This window comes from Protopterus annectens, chromosome 6.part0 (assembly GCF_019279795.1).
Source record: "Protopterus annectens isolate FY-2018-M chromosome 6.part0, PAN1.0, whole genome shotgun sequence".
Classification (NCBI taxonomy): Eukaryota; Metazoa; Chordata; order Ceratodontiformes; family Protopteridae; genus Protopterus; species Protopterus annectens.
This window is the reverse complement of record NC_056737.1, coordinates 242059442-242079193: the sequence shown is the minus strand read 5'-3', so window position 1 is coordinate 242079193 and position 19752 is coordinate 242059442. Positions and strand designations below refer to the sequence as shown.

Here is a 19752-nt window from a genome sequence, read left to right as displayed (position 1 = left end):
AAAATTTGGTGGAAAGTGGATGCTCTGTCTTTCAGCTGGAAAAACCTAACAGTATATGCCTTTCCTCCTCTGCCTCTCCTCCCCAAGGTACTCCTCAAGGTCAGGCAAGAGAAGCCAAAAATGATACTGATTGCCCCAGACTGGCCCCGCCAGCACTGGTACCCAATCCTAAAGAGCTTGTCTCAATGCCCAGCTTGGAAATTACCTCAAATTCCTCACTTATTGACCCAACAGGACAGTCAGATACTGCACAGCCAACTCAGGACCTTAAATCTGGCAGCATGGCGGTTAATGTAGCCATTCAAGACACACCTCTCTCTAAAGCAGCGATGGATGTTATTTTGGAGGCCAGGAGGCCTAGCACCAGAAAATCTTATGCAGAAAAATGGAAGAGATTTTGTGCTTGGAACCAGGCACAAGGTATTGACACGATTGTTCCAAATATTCCTCAGATTTTGCAATACTTAACTGAGATGCTGGATAAAGGCCTTTCCTTTCCATCAGTTAAAATTCATGCCTCTGCCATTTCAGCTCATTACAATACAGAACCACCTATTTTTTCTCATCCATTACTAAGGCAGTACCTCAGAGGGGCCAAAAATTTAAGACCTCCAAGAAGAGCACCAATACCTGCATGGGACCTCAACTATGTCTTGGAATAAAAACTCACACTGCCTCCGTTTGAGCCAGCCTCTGCAGCTGATATAAAATTCTTATCCTGGAAAACAGCTCTGCTCCTAGCAATAACCTCCGCTAGACGAGTCTCAGAGTTACAGGCACTCATGGCTGTGAAGCCTTTTATCATTTTCCATCCTGACAGGGTTTCTCTGAGAACAAACCCTACATTTATGCCTAAGGTAGTGTCCAGTGTGGCCCTTAACCAAACATTTCATTTGCCTACCTTTTATCCAAACCCACAGAATAAGGGTGAGAGACTTCTGCATTCTTCGGACATTCACAGGCAGCTATGCTTCTACTTGGACAGAACCAAAGCTTTCAGATGGTCTGAACAACTTCTAGTGGCATATATGCTGCAGGATCACAAGGAAAGCCCATCTCAAAGCAGACTACTTCAAAGTGGATAGGCCACTGCATTCGTTTCTGCTACTCACAGCATGGCAAAACAGTGCCTAAGGGCATTAGGCCACATTCAACCAGAGCAGCAGCCACTTCAGCAGCCTTCCTCAGAGGAGTACCAACCAAAGACATCTTAGAGGCTGCAACTTGGAGTTCAGTGCACACTTTTACAAAGCACTATCACTTGCCTCTCTACTCTAAATCCAGGGCAGGCTTTGCCACTGCAGTTCTGCAGGGCCTCATAGCCTCTCCTAATCCTATTTAGCACCAGCCTTCCAACCTTAGCTTTGGGATTCATCCCAATTGTAATGACTGCAACAGTGAAACACGATGAACATAGTACAGTAGTGTACCTACCATAAATGTAGATGCTAGAGTGTATTCACTGTTGCAGTCCAGGTTACCCTCCCACCATCCCCCTTTTCCTTTGCTGGGACTTATCTGTACTTCTCTATTCTATACTACTTATGGGGTGTATTTGCTTGTAGATGAAGGAAAAGTTATTTTTTGTGTATGCATGTTTATTGGCATAATTTAGCCTACCATTTTAGGGGCACCTGACATCTGGGGCAAGAAAAACTGAAGAAAATGGTGTCGGCTGCATCTTTTATACCCCTGGCGCATTGACGTCGGGGAGGAGACGACAGCAACCGACGCCAGACCTAGACTTTGGAACTCAGGCCGACTGCGGGTAGCCTGCCAGCAGGATAACCCAATTGTAATGACTGCAACAGTGAATACACTCGAACATCTACATTTATGGTAGGTACACAACTGTACTTTACGCTGCATCCTCAATCCTGATGGTCATCATAGCAACGTTTTACATTGGGGAAGCTGCATTGGTATCTGTGGAACAGATGGTGACGGCACTTCTGCTTCCTTAACTTTCCAGTCCATGTATTCCATTGTATCAAGAAGCATCTCTTATGGTGGCCTCAACAGGTAAACCCCAGTGGGTCCCTTTCAAACCAGGCATGGACACCCAGGCATTGACTACAGATCCTTTGGATTTAACAAGGGGCTACCCTATTCAGGGAATTTGGACCAAGTCTCAGGAGAAGAAGCTTGTCTGCATCAAGGAGATAATGGCTGTTTCTTATCTATGAAAGCATTCAAACAGATGTGACACCTAGGAGTCCTCCATATCTTCACTATCCATTCAACAGTCATGTGATACATTATTTATTTTATTTTACATTTGTTAACACTGGTGTTTGACTCAGCCGAAAAGGCCCTTTTTCAGCAGAGGCCCGGGGAGAAAAGCTCCACACAGAAAAATGATTACAGATACATTTAGATATTTAGACTTGATCAGTATGCACAGAAATTACAGTAGCCATGTTGGACATTAGCAAGCCGAGCGGGATTCACTTTTACCAAGTTTCCATGGAAAGCCTGCATAAAAGGTTTCTGGCTCAGGAATAATGTTTGGAGCTCAGGACATATTCTACTCCCAGGAGCTAAGCATAACTGAAGCAAACCCTTACAATGGATGCTGAGGTGGGACATATTTCTGGACTGCATCCGCAGATGGGTGTGCGCCACAAATAGGCCTTTTTGTTTCGCCAGAAAACAAACAATTAAGAAAATACTACAAGAGGGCACCTATCCTAGAGAACTTGGGATGGTTTCTCAATCAGTTTGGCAGGTTTTTTCTTTATGCTTTTCTTCTCCTCTTGCTTCTTTTGACAGTAATTCAGAAAGTACAGGAAGCACCTTTTTGGCTGTGGCAGCATTGGTTTTGTATCTGCCAGAGCATGAAAAGGATGGAACTTGTACCACTGAATTTGTATTTTTTTGTATCCATCCAAAAAGGAACTGGAGTACTTTAATGCTTATGGACATACTACCCGGAGTGTACTTGATATTGTTTACTGAACCTGTATGTTTTGTATCGGTCCAAAAAGGAACTGCATAGGCAACTTATGCCAGAGCAAGGGTTCTTTTATGCACTTCAGCCTAAAGACCTTAATGCTACAACGTGGATGATTTTAGCAGTTTTCCCTTTTGTCTTTGTCACCATCAACCCTCTTTTTCCCATTTTCTACATGGGGACGTGGTGCCATGTCAACTGTCCTCCTCTATCTGGATTCAGTGCCACTCTTCTACTTCAACAGTCACGTCCTGACTGCTGCAAGTCTCTCTTGTAATCTGTACATCTCTTTGCTGATGCCTTGTTACCTCTTGCCTTCTTTTTTTTCTCTCCCAAATCATCTTTACCAAATTGTCATGATGCTCTTCGTGTTTCACTGTTGCAGTCATTACATTTGGTTAATCTGCTGGCAGGTTGCCCTCAGTCGGCCTGAATTCCATAGTCTTGGATACTGCGTCGGTTGCTGTCTTCTCTTCCATGACGTCAGGTTGTCAGGGGTATAAAACATGCAGCCGACGCCATTTTCTTTAGTCTTTCTTGCCGCGCGGTGCCCGAAGCAAGCATTTCACAAGTGCCGGTCGGCTGACTACTGAAATATTCCAGTTTGAGTTTCAGAACCGAAGTCTTCACTAAAGCTAAGTACTTTACCAATGTCAGAAAAAGTTAATAATTGTATTACTTGTGGGAAGCAAATACCTCATAAGGATTTCCATTTATACTGTATTCCTTGCCTAGGCCCTGATCACAACGTGCCTGGCTGTCAGTTTTGTGCTAGATTTAACCAACGCACTATTAAGCGTCTGTATATTTTTGCATCTAAGTATTTTGGAAACAGATTTAACTACCCAGAAATGTCGTCGGATAGCAATCCGACTACCGGAGTACATAAAAAATGCAAAGAAAAGGACAGAAAAAGGCAGTCGAGATCCAAAACCGACGACGAAGCTTCTCCTAAGCCAGTTGCCGGTACTCAGTGAGGCACTTTCACAGTCCCTGATACCTGCTACCTTTGGGTCGCAGGCCTCTACCGACACCCATGTGCAGTCCAGCATGCCACAAGAGACGCAAGGTATTGGACCGACAGATATATCTCCCTCGGATGGGTCCGGAGCCGCTGAGCAGGCACCGGCTTCTGACGGTGTATTCAGACCTCAACATTTTTATATCAAACCGATGAAAGCTGCAAAACCAAAGGCAAAGACACCTTCTAAAACTAAAAAATGACGCCTGAGCCACGTGCACAGGCCTCTATGCCTAAAAAACAGATGATCAAAATGGCTGAAGACCTTATTACCTTGATCAGGAGTACCCATCCCCCCCAGATAAGAGGCCTAGGCAAGACACTGACTATGAATCTTCAGATCGGGTTTCTATTTCTTATGATTCCTCTTCTGATCAGGAATTATCTTTACCTCCATATGAGGATTCTGATGCTGAGGAGTCTATTCCATCTGCATCTCCTCCTGAGGATTATTCATTTCGAGAAACCTTGCATGCATTTTCACTGGGAGAGTCAAGACTTCTCAGAATCAAAAAAAGAGGCTCAGGGATTTCCTTCTTCACCCTCAGCACATTGTGGATGATGTGTTTTCGGAGTCAAGCCTGACCCCTGACTCCTTACCTCTGGCTCCCAGTAGCCTTACAAATATTACAGGGTCCCTGACTCTCATAAATTTTTATTTAGAAACTCTGCTGCTGATCCTAAAACTATTTCACAGGGTCCAAAGTGAGTTAAGGCCTCAACAGCAAAAAACCCTGCCCCCTCCGACAGAGATTCAAGGGCACTGGACAGATGGGGAAAAAAGGTTTATACATCTGCAACCTTGGCAATCAGGGCCTTAAACTGTCAATTTCATATGCTTAAGTACCAACAACATGTTATGGGATTGCTGAAACAGAAAATGATGTTGATTTCAGAATGTGCAGAAAATAAGGAATTGCAGGAATTATTGTATGCAGCTGAACAAGTTGAAAAGCATACTTTGCAATGCGGTTTTGATTCTTTAGAGGCCTCCTGCAGGGCCGCAGTTGCTGGATCTGTGATTAGGAGGCATGCCTGGATAAAGGAACAAAATTTGCCTGATCATGTTAAAGCTAAATTGCTAGATGCACCTTTACAGCATGATTCTCTGTTTGGTATTAAGGCAGAAGAGGTTTTAAAGAAAATGGAAGACAAAGCTAAGTCTATGCAAACTGTTAAAGATTTCTTACAAGTGCAGCCACCTTGATTCAGTAGGCACTGGCCTACAAAAAAATGGTCCTTTCCTGTGTCAGACAGAGCTCAAAGGGGCAAATCCAAACGCCCTAAGGGTTCCAGCTACCAGGCTCAAGACTCATACAGGTCAAAGCAATGGGACGCATCCACCTCCAAATCTGGAGGAGATAAAGCGCAAACCTACAGAAAGCAATCCCAATGACTTCCCTTTGCTTACACCAAGCACTTATCTTTTGGCAGCACCCATAGGGGGAGAATTAGCACTTTTTGCTCAAAATTGGCAGTTAATAACCCAGGACAAGTGGGTACTAAATATCGTATCACAGGGATACAGATTCCATTTCCACACTCTGCCAATGACAAATGGTTGGCCAGATCTGCCAAAAAAACAATGGGCAGAGGCACAGAAACAGGTTACGTCCCTCATGGATATGGGGGCCATTCAGACAGTACCAGAACAGGAAAAAGGACAAGGTTTTTACTCAAGACTGTTCTTGGTACCCAGAAAGGACAAGGCCTGGCGACCAATACTGGATTTATCGATTTTGAACACATACGTGGACATTCCAAAATTCAAAATGCTCACTCTGCAACAACTTCTGCCCATGCTGGGCAATAATGCTTGGCTGGTGACTTTAGACCTAAAAGAGGCATACCTGCATGTTCCAATAAGACAGTCATGCAGAAGATACCTCAGATTCAAGGCTGGCTTAATGCATTACCAATTCTCTGCACTGCCTTTTGGCTTATCTACTGCGCCCAGGGTCTTTACAAAGTGCCTGGCACCAGTAATTGGATTTTGCAGACAAAGAAGTATTCAAATATATCCTTACTTGGATGACTGTCTTTCAAGCAGAGAACAAGGACACACTTCTACAACACCTGGTGTTTGTGAAAAGGCTTCTACCATGCCTAGGGTACACAATAAACGAAAAAAAATCTCAACTGGTACCCTCTCAAAAGGTAACATTCCCGGGTGCTAGTTTGAATACAACTGCCCAGATGGCTTACCTCACGCCAGACAAACAAAGGCAACTGACTACTTACTTCAAACTGATGGCAACAAAAACCCAGTCTTCTGCAAGACAAATTCTACAGGCTCTGGGCTTCATGGCATCATGCATCCTACTAATTCCATATGCAAAACTGCATATGAGAAAACTTCAATGGTACCTAAAAAGTTTATGGAGTCAACATTCACACAGTCTAGAAACAATGATTCCTCTCATCCCCTGCCTGCAGCAGGAGTTTCTATGGTGGGCAAAGGCATGTCACCAAAACATGGGACGGCCCTTCACTCTACCCCCTGCCAGCCAAATCTTAACAACAGATGCATCTGATTATGCCTGGGGAGGCCCACATGGCAGGAAGATGCATTCTGGGCATATGGGCACCAAATCAAATGTATCTACACATCAACCAGAAAGAGATGCTAGCTGTTCAAAATGCCCTAACAGCCTTCAAGGACTTACTTCATCCAGGACAACTACTAATAAAGACGGACAACACCACAGTCATGTGGTATATAAAGAAGCAAGGGGGCACACACTCATACCCCCTTTGCAGATTAGCCATGGCACTGTGGGACACAGCTCTGACCTACCAAATAGATCTTCAAGCTCAATTCCTGCCAGGAAAACAAAACACTCTGGCAGACGATTTAAGCAGAAACCTTATGGATCCTCATGAGTGGAAACTAAATCCACAAGTCTTCAGCATGATAGCAGAGAAATGAGGGAGCCCAGACATAGACCTATTTGCCTCTCCTCAAAATTATCAACTGAAAAGATTCTGCACAAGGACTTATCACAGACAAGCATGGAAAGTGGACACCCTATCCTTCAGTTGGAAAAACCTATCAGTTTACGCCTTTCCTCCTCTGCCTCTTCTACCCAAGGTCCTCCTAAAAGTCAGACGAGAAGCCAAAGATGATATTAATTGCCGCGGACTGGCCCCGCTAATACTGGTACCCAATCCTAAGGAACTTGTCTCAATATCCAGCTTGGACTTTGCCTCAAAAACTACAACTACTCAACCAGCAAAACAATCAGATCCTGCACAATCAACTACAGGCTCTGAACCTGGCAGCATGGCTAATCCTGTAGTCATACAGATGACACTTCTCAGTAAAGCTGTGATGGATGTAATTTTGGAAGCCAGAAGGCCTAGTACTAGAAAATCTTATGCTGACAAATGGAAGAGATTCTGTGCTTGGAATCAAGCACAAGGAACTGATACAGCAGAACCGCATATTCCTCAGATATTACAATACTTAACTGAGATGCTTCTGCCATTTTGGCTCATTACAATACAGAGCCACCAATCTTTTCTCATCCTTTACTAAAGCAGTATCTTAGAGGAGCCAAAAATTTAAGGCCTCCTAGAAGATCACCATTACCTGCATGGGACCTCAATTATGTGTTGGAAAAGCTCACCCTGCCTCCATTTGAACCAGCTGCTACCGCTGATGCAAAGTTCCTGTCATGGAAGACAGCTCTGCTACTAGCAATTACTTCAGCAAGAAGAGTTTCAGAGCTACAGGCTCTCATGGCTGTAGAGCCTTTTATCATATTTTACCCAGACAGGGTGCCTCTGAGGACAAATCCTACTTTTATGCCTAAGGTTGTTTCCAGTGTGGCTCTTAACCAAACAATTCATCTGCCAACTTTTTATCCAAATCCGCAGAACAAAGGGGAGAGAATTCTGCATTCCTTGGACGTGCACAGACAGCTAAGATTCTACTTGAGCAGGACTAAAGCTCTAAGAAAAACTGAGCAAGTCTGGGTCCGGCGTCGGCTGTTCAGCCATGCTCCCTGACGTCAGAGTGCCAGGAGTACAAAGCTGACAGCCGACGCCATGTTCTCCAGTTTTTCTTGCCGTGCGGTGATAGCAGTTTGCAAGTGCCGGTCGGCTGACTCCTGACAATTTTTTCTAATCAAACTTCAGTCCGAAGACTTTCTTCTCCTACTCAAAGCTAAGTACCCCGTTGGGGAAACTTTTTTCTTGCTCCAGTCCGATGTCAGAAAAAGTTAATAATTGTATTTCATGTGGGAAGCAAATACCTCATAAGGATTTTCATTCTTACTGTATTCCTTGCTTAGGCCCTGACCACGACGTTGCTAGTTGTCGGTTTTGTGCTAGATTCAATCAACGTACTATTAAACGAAGGTACGATTTTGCTTTTCATTACTTCGGTAGGCGTTTTAATTACAAAATGTCGTCTGATATGGTTCCGGCTACCGGAGTTCACAAATGACGCAAGGACAAAGACAGGCCTCCGAGGTCCAAATCAGACTATTTCGCACAAGCAGAGCCAGCTTCAGGTTCGGCCGTCGTCAGTGAGGTGCTTTTGCAGCCCCTGTCGTCGGCCATTTCGGAACCGATAGCCGAAACGGACTCCCACTAGGAGCCAACTAGGCCTTTGAATATTTCAGGTGGACCTTCGGACAATGCTCCTTCGGATGGGTCCAGAGCCGCTGTGCAGGTACCGGCTTCCGAAGGGGTTTTCAGGCCTACTCAGTTTATGCAAAGCCAAAGACAAAGGCAAAGACTCCTTCCAAATCAAAGACTGCAACCCAGGCCTCTTCTGATCCGGCTCCCAAGTCTCAGAAACAGTTACTTAAAATGGCGGAGGACTTACTTACTATGATTAGAGGTTCACATCCCCCTCCAGATAAAAGGCCAAGGCAGGAAGTTTATTATGACTCCTCTGATCAGGCTTCTGTTTCTTCTTCTGACCAGGAATATTCTTTCCCTCCTTATGAGGATTCTGATGCTGAGGAATCCATTCCTTCAGCTTCTCCCCCTGAGGATTTCTCTTTTGGAGAAACTTTGCATGAAATGAGGGAACATTTCCACTGGGAAGGACAGGAGTACTCGGAATCTAAGAAAAGACTAAGGGATTTTCTTCTTCTTCCCCAACATAGGCCCCTGGCTATTCCTCCTATTTTGGATATTGTGGATGATGCTTTTTCGGACGCTAACTTAACTCCTGACTCTTTTCCTCCAGCTCCTGTTAAGCCAGACAGATACTATAGGGTTCCTGATTCCCACCAATTTTTATTCAAGAACCCTACTGCTGACCCTGAAACCATTTCTCAGGGTCCTAAGGCATAGGCCGCTTCTGCTAAAAACCCCATTCCCACTGAGAAGGATTCCAGATCTTTAGAAAGATGGGGCAAAGAAGTGTACACTTCTGCTACTTTATCTATTAGGGCTTTAAACTGTCAGTTTCATATGCTGAAATACCAGCAATTTCTCCTGTCTGTTTTAAAGCAAAAGCTAACTTCCATTTCTGCCTGTGCAGATGATAAGGAACTATATAATGGACATGCTCCACCTCAAAAAATCCAAATCCACCAAAACCACTAGAGCAAGCGACTTAAACCTTAGCACGGATATAAATAGGACGTGCTGGAGGGATAGATTTATCACCCAGAGACTCCCTATGCTGTGGAATAAAATCCCGGTCCATGTGAGGCAGAGCACCTCGCTGACTCTGTTCAAGAGAAATCTAGACCTGTGGATGGGAGATCGTAGGTTTACCCCGGGAATCATCTCTGGGTCACTGCTGGACAGAGGCACAACAAACTAATGGGCACAGTATTTTTTCATATAAGGGGTGGCGTAAGCCACAATAATTTGGGCTAGGCTTATAAATGCCTTAGGGCAGATAGCCTAGTATAAACCTATGAACCTATGAACTACATGACTTATTGCATGCCACTGAACAAGTTGGGAAACATGGTTTACACTGTGGATTTGATGCCTTGGAGGCTTCTTGTAGGGCTGCTGCCTCTGGCACAGTAATTAGAAGGAATGCATGGTTAAAGGAACAAAATTTGCCAGATCAGGTAAAGGCTAAATTATTGGATGCCCCTGTTCAGCATAATGTTTTATTTGGATCTAAAGCTGAAGAGGTGATTAAAAAGATGGAGGACAAGGCTAAGTCCATGCAAACAGTTAAAGATTTCTTACAAGTACAGCCACCCAGATTTAGCAGGAATTGGCCTACAAAAAATTGGTCCTTTCCCAATTCAGACAGGCCTCAGAGGGGTAGATATAGACGCCCCCGAGGTAGGCCTCAAACGCAAGCCTCTTATAGACCAAGACAGTGGACTGCTTCCACCCCTAGGGGAGGAGAAGACAGGTCGCAAGCTCATAGAAAACAGACTCAATGACTCCCTCTGTTGGGCTGCAGGAACTTCTTGCCTGGAAGCCCCTCTCGGAGGAAAACTTTCTCTTTTTCACCCAAATTGGACTCGTATAACCCAAGACAAGTGGGTTCTGGATGTGGTTTCAAGAGGTTACAAATTCCATTTTCATACACCACCAAGGCCAAGCAGATGGCCAGATCTTCCAAAACATCAGTGGTCAGAGGCATTAAACCAGGTGGAAGCTCTCTTGGCTATGAAAGCCATAGAACTAGTTCCACTTTCAGAGATGGGACAAGGTTTTTACTCAAGGCTCTTTCTAGTCCCCAGGAAGCAAAATTCATGGAGACCCATTCTGGATCTGTCAGTCTTGAGCACTTTTCTAGAGATACCAAAATTCAAGATGCTTACTCTACAGCAGCTACTTCCAATGCTGACCAAAAATGCCTGGATGGTAACTTTGGATTTAAAAGAAGCATATTTACACATTCCCATCAGACAGGAACGCAGAAAATACCTCAGGTTCAAGGCAGGATTGAGGCACTACCAATTCTCTGCGCTGCCCTTTGGATTGTCTACTGCGCCCAGGGTCTTCACCAAGTGCCTGGCTCCAGTAGTTATTGCAGCCTCAAGGGAATTCAAATTTACCCTTATCTGGACGACTGTCTTATTCAGGCAGACAGCAAGGATGTCTTACTCCAGCATCTACAGTTTGTTCAGAATCTTCTCAAGTTCCTGGGATTCACTGTAAACATAAAAAAGTCAAATTTGACACCCTCACAACAGATAATTTTTCTGGGCGTTTCTCTAAACACAACAACCCAGATGGCATTCCTGACATACGAAAAACAATTACAGCTGGCTTCAACTTTCAAAACCTTGGCAACTTCAACTCAGCTATCTGCAAGGAGATTCCTGCAGGCTCTGGGTTACATGGCCTCCTGCATCCTTCTCGTACCATATGCAAGACTACATATGAGGAAAATACAGTGGTACCTAAAAAGTGTATGGTCTCAGCATTGCCACAGGCTAGACATACTGATCTCCGTCCTGCCTTGTCTTCAAAAGGAATTCCTTTGGTGGTCCAAGGCATGTACTCTAAACAAAGGAAAACCCTTCTGTCTGCCTCCTGCCACTCAGATTCTAACCACGGACGCCTCAGATTATGCATGGGGAGCCCATTTTCGGGGCAACTGTCTGCAGGGCCTTTGGACAAAGGATCAGAAGCACCTGCATATCAATTTAAAGGAAATGTTAGCCGTTCAGAAAGCACTATTGGCCTTCAGGAATCTTCTACAACCAGGACAACTACTGATACGGACAGACAACACCACAGTTATGTGGTACATAAACAAGCAAGGGGGATCTCATTCCTATCCCCTTTGCAGACTAGCCGTGGATCTTTGGAACACAGCTCTAGCTTGCAATCTGGACCTCCAAGCACAGTTTCTACCAGGGAAGCAAAACTTCCTGGCAGACAGTCTGAGCAGAAACCTTTCGGATCCACACGAATGGATGTTGGACACCAAAATATTCAGGATGATTACAGTAGTCTGGGGATGTCCTCACATAGACCTCTTTGCATCCCACCTCAATTATCAACTACAAATATTTTGCACCAGGACTTTCCACGATCAAGCTTGGAAGGCGGATGCTCTATCATTCAGTTGGAGAAACCTCTCGGGATATGCCTTTCCGCGTCTTCCTCTTCTTCCACGGGTATTACTAAAGATCAAGCAGGACAAGCCCAAGATGATAATCTTGCTGGCCCCAAATTGGCCTCGACAGTTTTGGTACCCAACACTGAAAAACCTTTGTCTAGAGCCCCTTTGGGTTTTACCACAGATTCCGAACCTTGTGTCCCAACACCAGGGTCAGATTCTACACTCCCATGTCAAAACTCTCAGCCTGGCGCCTGGTTAATCCAGGATCTTTGATTCATTCTCTCCTACCCAAGCAGGTTATGGATGTCATTTTAGAAGTCAGATGTCCTAGCACTAGAAAATCTTATGCTGGAAAATGGAAAAGATTTTGTTCCTGGATGCAGGCCCAGGATTCTGATCCTTTTCTCCTAACATTCCTCAGATTTTACTTTACCTGTCAGACCTCTTACATAAGGGTCTCTCTTTCTCTTCCATAAAGATACATGCCTCTGCTATTTCTGCTCATTATAATACAGACCCTCCTATCTTTTCCCACCAGCTCATGAGACAATTTCTCAGAGGAGCTAAGAACTTAAGGCCCCCTAGATCTCCTCCCATTCCTGCTTGGGATCTCAACTATGTTTTGGAAAAGCTCACCTTACCTCCTTTTGAGCCTGCTGCCTCATCTGACATCAAGTTTTTATCTTGGAAGACAGCCATCCTGTTAGCTCTGACCTCTGCCAGGTGGGTTTCAGAGTTGCAAGCTCTTATGGCTGTGGAACCTTATTTTTCATCAAGACAGGGTGTCTTTAAGGACTAATCCTACTTTCATGCCTAAGGTGGTTTCCAAAGTGGCTTTAAATCAAACTATCCACTTGCCAACTTTTTTCCCCACTCCTCAAAATAAAGGGGACAGGATCTTACATTCCTTGGATGTACACAGACAACTACATTTTTACCTGGACAGAACCAAGGACATCAGGAAATCAGAGCAATTGTTTGTTTCTTATGCTTCAAGTTCCCAAGGTAAAGCCATTTTGAAAACAGACCATTTCTAAATGGATTGCTCATGGAATCAGATTTTGCTATTCACACCATAGAAAGCAGATCCCAGGGAGTATAAGGACTCACTCTACCAGAGCTGCTGCCACTTCAGCTGCCTTCCTCAGGGGAGTTCCTACCAAAGACATTTTGGAAGCTGCAACTTGGAGTTCAGTGCATACTTTTTCCAAGCACTACAGTCTACCTTTCTACTCTAAGTCTAGGGCAGGCTTTGCTTCTGCAGTCTTGCAGGGTCTTATAGCCGCCCCCTCTACTTTATCACCACCTCCCTTTCTTTCTGCTTTGGGATTCTACCCTACACGATGAACATAGTACAGTTGTGTACACTTACCATAAATGTAGATGTTCGAGTGTCTTCACTGTTGCAGTCTGGGTTTCCCTCCCTCCTGTCCCCTCATATTTTTTCTTTTGTGTGGTTCCTTTTTTTCACCCTTCTTCTGAGGTGTATTTGCAAAGGGTATGGGACCTTACTCATTTTGGAACTTCTGACATCTGGGGCAAGAAAAACTGGAGAACATGGCGTCGGCTGTCAGCTTTGTACTCCTGGCGCTCTGACGTCAGGGAGCATGGCTGAACAGCCGACGCCGGACACAGACTTTGGGATTCTGGCCGCCCGAGGACTGCCTGCCGGCAGGGGAGAACCCTACAGTCATGACTGCAACAGTGAAGACACTCGAACATCTACATTTATGGTAAGTGTACACAGCTGTACTTTGTGTACACTTACCATAAATGTAGATGTTTGAGTGTATTCACTGTTGCAGTCCAGGTTACCCTCCCACCATCCCCCTGTCATTCTGCAGTTTATCTTTCCTTCTCTATCTTCTACAACTTATGTGGTGTATTTGATGAAGGTAAAGTTTATATTGATGCATGTGTGTGTGTGTGTGTGTGTGTGTGTGTATATATATATATATATATATATATATATATATATATATATATAAATATATATTATGTTTGTGTATATGTGTATATATATATATATATATATATATATATATATATATATATATATATACATACATATTTATAAATATTTAGAATATTGCAACCTTTTTGGGGGCACCTAACATCGGGGGCAATAAAAACTAAAGAAAATGGCGTCGGCTGCATGTTTTATACCCCTGATGATCAGACGTCATGGAAGAGAAGACAGCAACCGACGCAGGACCCAAGACTTTGGAATTCAGGCTGACTGAGGGTAACCTGCCAGCAGATTACCCAAATGTAATCACTGCAACAGTGAATATACTCGAACATCTACATTTATGGTAAGTGTACGCAACTGTACTTTCTTTTCTGCACATGTGCCTGAACCACTGTAATCTGTTGCCTTTGACCTTCTTTGCAATTGGAGCTACTTTGGCTTCTGTTCTGATGTCGTTATTTTTTCGTCTCTTCCACATCATTCACCTTACCACTCATGTTAGGAACTTTATTTTCATCACCTCTGGCTTTTTCAGCTGCGCTGTTTTCAGGTTACTTTGCCATAAAGTAGTATTAGATATACCACTGTTTTGTACACTTTGCATTACAGCTTCTTTGGTATTCATTTGTCTCGCACTACCCTCTAACACACTGTACCGGTTGGCTGAAGCCCTTCTGATTCTTTCTTTCTTTCTCTCAGTTCGCATTCAGGTTTTCCTTCTCAACACCTCCCCGATACTTGAAGCTGTTTAACCTGTTGCACTGTCTCCCCTTTTATCTCCGTGTTCGTCTACTGATTTCCCCTGCTTGCTTACATGAAGTAGTGTTGTATGTATCAGTTTTATCCAGTGTGCCTTCAGTTTTGCATTCCATTCCCCTAGCAGTCTTGGCACATATTTACTGAAAAGTTGCTTGCAATTATGAGGGAGGCTAGGAAGTCAAGCGGAAGGTAATGACATCTAGCAAAAAGGAAGAGGTTTTCCTTTTGATGCTGTAAAAAGGTCATGGACCCAAACTAGAGAAGAGTGTCTGGGGCCTTGGGTACCTGTCAGATCTCTACAGATCAGGCTGGTCTTATGCATCATTGAAAATGCATCTACTGTCTCTTCCTGCCTGCCCTGCAGTGTCCCACTTCACTTTTTAACAGCAGTGAAAAAGCTTGGGACCTCGGTTATGTACCAGAAAAACTGACATTACCACAATTTGAGCCAGCAGTGTAGGATAAGTCTTAAAAAAAAAAAAAAAAAAAAAAAAAAAAAAAGGTTGGGTAGTGAAGAGAGCAGGAATGTATACATCACATGTTATGGTTAATAACTGAAGACCATAAGCTGTGTTTCATACAGCTCTAAAGCACAAATTAACTTATGTTTTAAGATGTTCATGTTTTTTTCTTTGTGGTTACACTAGTCTTAGTTTGTTAAGCATTCGCATTGATCTTACATTGGTTAAAATTGAAATTGGGCAGGTCCTGTCAGTTATGCTATAGCTTCACAAGATACTGTAGGACAGAATGGTTCCAGATACTAGATATCCATAAATACTGTTCTGCAGTGAATTTTATCCAAGGTGAAGCAAAGAACCAGTGGTTGCATGAGCATGTGTAATGATGTGCATGCACCTTTAGAGCAAGCACTTTAATACTGTGTGTAATTATTTAGTGTACATAGGACTGTGGACAAATGAAGTAATGGTTAAAGCATTCCACATGGGAGAGGGTGAATAATGCATGTAAATGCTTCAGATGTCATAGCAGGTGATCTTTGAGATCACATGCAGGCCTTGCTGCCAATCTTGTTATTGTGTGTCATAGCAGTAATGGAAGAAGAGTGGTAGTGTCCCTTTCATTGAAAGCTGCTTGCAGGAAGTATTGACGGTGTTTATTTTTTCTTATCCTAGAGACTTATTAACAGGACCCTGATTCCCTTCATTAGGAGTCAAGAAATGTTCTCTTCCTTGTCATCGTGATGTGGGAGGTAGTCCGGAGGATGACTTGGGGGGGTCCTGTAGGAGTACTCCACTATAACCTGGAGATTGTGAGGGCTGCTGTGTAAGAAGAGGGGGATCTTGGTCCCTGCCCGCTGTCTTCCCTGCTTGTCTGCAGGGATTTTAGAACTCTGTTGAGAAAATCAACAGGAATGGATTACTGACTCTACCTATCTACATTATTTTATCTTGTTGAGCTTAGCTCTTTTTCAGCAACTCTCTCTCATTTTGCTTCATTTCATAATTTTTAATTTTAATTTTTATTTTTTATTTTACTTTTGTTTACTGGGTTTAGACAAAAACCCATTTTCAGTGGAGGCCTTAGTAGAAAAGCTGCAACATATTGGAAACATCTTTAAAAGGCATTCAGTAATGTAAAAAAAAAAGGCATTGAATAATATACATTAACAGTTGCGCATGCATATAAAAGTATAGGCAACTATTATAATATGTAAGATGCTTATGCATTAGAAAATATTGAACAATGACTATTTGAAGAGATGTATTAGTGTGTTTGTCAGATTATAGATGACTAATATAGCAATAACCCACGCCTGGTTGTGGGTAATGCTGGATTTACCCACGGTTGGTGTGGTTTGGTCAAGAGGGCGAAGCCCGAGTGGCCAACCAAAGCCAACCATGGGTAAATCCAGCATTACCCACACCCAGAAGTGGGTTATTGCTGTTATACAATGACATTATTTAAGAAAAAAAATAATTACTTTTCTTAAATAATGGCATTGTATAATGCCTCCTTGCTGCCCTTCCGCAGCTGTCTGGTATTCTGCGGCAGGTCTGATGTACTGCGCATGCGTAAGCCTACGCAGTACATTAGAGCTGTGGGCAAAAGCAAGATCTCCGTTGCTTTTTAAAAACTGTTTCGCTATGTTAAATGGGTTTAACATAGCGAGACAGCTTTAAAAATGCAACGGAATCTCCATTGCTTTTTTAAAACTGTCTCGCTATGTTAAACCCATTTAACATAGCGAGACAGCTTTAAAAAAAGCAACGGAGATTCTCCATTTCTTTTTTTAAAACTGTCTCGCTATGTTAAACTCATTTAACATAGCGAGACAGTGTGAAGCAACGGAGGTCTTGCGTTCTACGTTGCTGTAAAAAAAGAGTTATAGTAATGGAAAAAGTCCGATTTACGATTTACAACGTGCACGTTTTTGAATATTAATGGGGGGTCGTTGTATAATGAGTGTTTATGAATTCAGTGAAATAGACATAAGGGAAGAACATAGGCAGAAAATGTTAATGTTGTGCTTAAGAGGTGGAGTGTAAAGCAGGTTCAGACACATTTATACAACTATAAAAGAATGGAGTTGGGGGTGAGCAGTGTCAAAAAAAACAATGTATATGGCTGTGAGATGCTGGTAAATCCATCTAGGTCTTGGTGATGTTTGTAGGGCATAGGATTCTGAATGAAAAGAAATGGTTTGACGATATGGCAAGTTGAAGACAGCAGTGGTATTTATCCTGGAGATGTAGAAGAGCAGATCCCCTGGTTTAATAGGTTAAGTTTTAGTTGCATTTAAAATGAGTTTGCATTCAGAATGTATTTCAGTGGTAGTGGGATGTGGCTCCATGGTTTAGCTACACTGTTTGAATGGAGAGTCTCATCTCTAGTATTAGACGATTTGGTTATAGTGATGAGTGATTAATGCTCCACTGTCAACATTTTTATCATGCATTCATTAATAGTTAAACAAAACTCGTAAGGCAGTATATCTAAGGAATATAAATTGTGATGCACTCTTAAATGTTAAACTATAAAGCAGCGAATTTTAAGCTTGTCAGCTTCTCAGGTAAAGCTTTTTTCATACTTCAGGGCAGTAAAGTTTTTGCCAGTTTCACATTTTGCATGTTATTTATACATTTTGAAAGACACTGTTCCCCATTTGATTAAATGAAGTTTGAAACCTGTGTTGCAAAGATGTTAATATCTGTAAACATTCTTCACTGTTGAACAAAGGGCTGCAACAGCTGGTATTGTATCTGAAAGTTCTGTAGTGGAGATAAAGGTAGATTCCAGTCAGCAGGTATTTACATACGGTGAAGGCAACATGAATCATGGGAAAATTGTATGTAACTGGGATGGATTCTCAAAGTGATTAGACTTTAAATCATGTAAATGCAGTGCAGATTATCATCAAGCACAGAAAGTAAATTTGGAAAACTTCAAAACCGGATCTCCAGCAACATGGAATGTGTACCGTAGTGCAGAAGTTGTTGTGTTTTCATTCTCCTATTTTCATATTTGGCATTTGTAAGATGCTTATGAGAAGCTGATAGAGAACTGTTATTCAGGATACTTTCTGCATTGTCTACTGCTCCATATTGTGGCATGATTTTAACGTTTGCCACAGAGTTTGTGCATTTAACACCCAAGAAGGGCTACGTACTGAGATGTACTGCAGGTCTGGTAAGGAAGCTGGGTTTGATGATTTGACGTACACAAGGTAAACATGTGTAGGTAACTGTTCATTCAACTGTAATTGGACTTGGCTGCTTTGCCTCCCCCTGTTACCTAAGAATAATGACTTATTGCAGGACTGCCTTTTTAACTTCTACAGCAATGCTTCAATCTCCAACAGGGGGATAGAAAACCCTGTAAGGTCCTTTATTTTTGTTTGTAGTTTGCTCAATGCGCTGGACAAGTGCTATGTTAACAGATGCTAGTTGGATTCTTGTTTCAGAAGGCTATAACTTGGCACAGATGCTATATTGTATAAGATGGGATGTAGTTTAATACAAGTTTTAATTTGCTTCCAAAAACCTTCTCTCTTCCCAAGCAGAGCTGTACTATCAGCACATGTGAATAACCTCATTTTATGCTGCCTTCTCACATGTTAAGACTTTTTTTTACTGGATACAAATACATATTTTACAATTTATGGAAATTCTTGTATCCTAAAAGAGACTATTTTTTTTTCTGTTCCAGGTAATGATGAGCAAGTCATACTTCATGACCTTGAAAGGTAGGTGAAATGGCAATGATGTTGTCATTCTTGACACAGTGCAATCCTGTTTTCATTTTTCTAAATGAAGATGAATTCCAAATGTTGCTTTGCATATCAAATTATATGTAGCCTTGCCTTACACATTGGTCTACAATTCTATGATAGAAATTTCCACAGACAAATAGATTGTTAGAACATCAGAACAGCTTGTGATGTGGGATCTTTGTAACTGTACTATACAAATCTCCCTTACTGAAGTAGCTGAGAGTATTTTGTGTATGGCCTGGCATGCATGCTTTAAAAATTATTTGTGCTGTGCAGTAGTGTGTCCAAGAATTTAAAGGTAAAACAAAAGCTATTGCATTTACCATACATTATGGTTATGTATTTTGTTAAATAGTATTCTTTCAGAATGCAAGGTTTGCTGTATTTGTTTTTTTGTTAATACATGGTTCACATGTGTGTATGCATAAATTATATATAGTGTGTGTGTGTACATATATATATATATATATATATATATATATATATATATATATACATATATAAAATATATGCAGACTTTTTTTTTATGGAGTAAGCCTGTCATTTTTTCAGTCTTTTGCAGTAGTGAAAATGTATACCAGCTGGGAACATGCAGTTCCTGAATGTGTGTGTGTGTGTGTGTGTGTGTGTGGGGGGGGGGGGTTGTTGCTACATTCTACAGCTGGTGTATATTCTGAAGTTGTGTACTGCCCCAGCAATTCTGGCTATGCCCCCAATCTTTTCTCCATGTTTGCACTTCCATTTAGCCCAACTCCTGATCTGAAGTACTTGGGCACGTTATGAAACATGATGCACAAATTAG

General features: G+C 42.5%; 1 protein-coding gene across 1 annotated transcript in view; it reads left to right on the top strand.

The window, feature by feature from the left end:
* The window catches only part of DCAF5 (DDB1 and CUL4 associated factor 5), a 686846-nt gene that overhangs the window by 114070 nt on the left and 553024 nt on the right, over positions 1–19752 (top strand). Inside the window, exon 3 of the mRNA XM_044073987.1 lies at positions 18887–18923. Coding sequence (XP_043929922.1) covers positions 18887–18923 — 37 coding nt within the window. The remainder of the gene's footprint in view (positions 1–18886; positions 18924–19752) is intronic.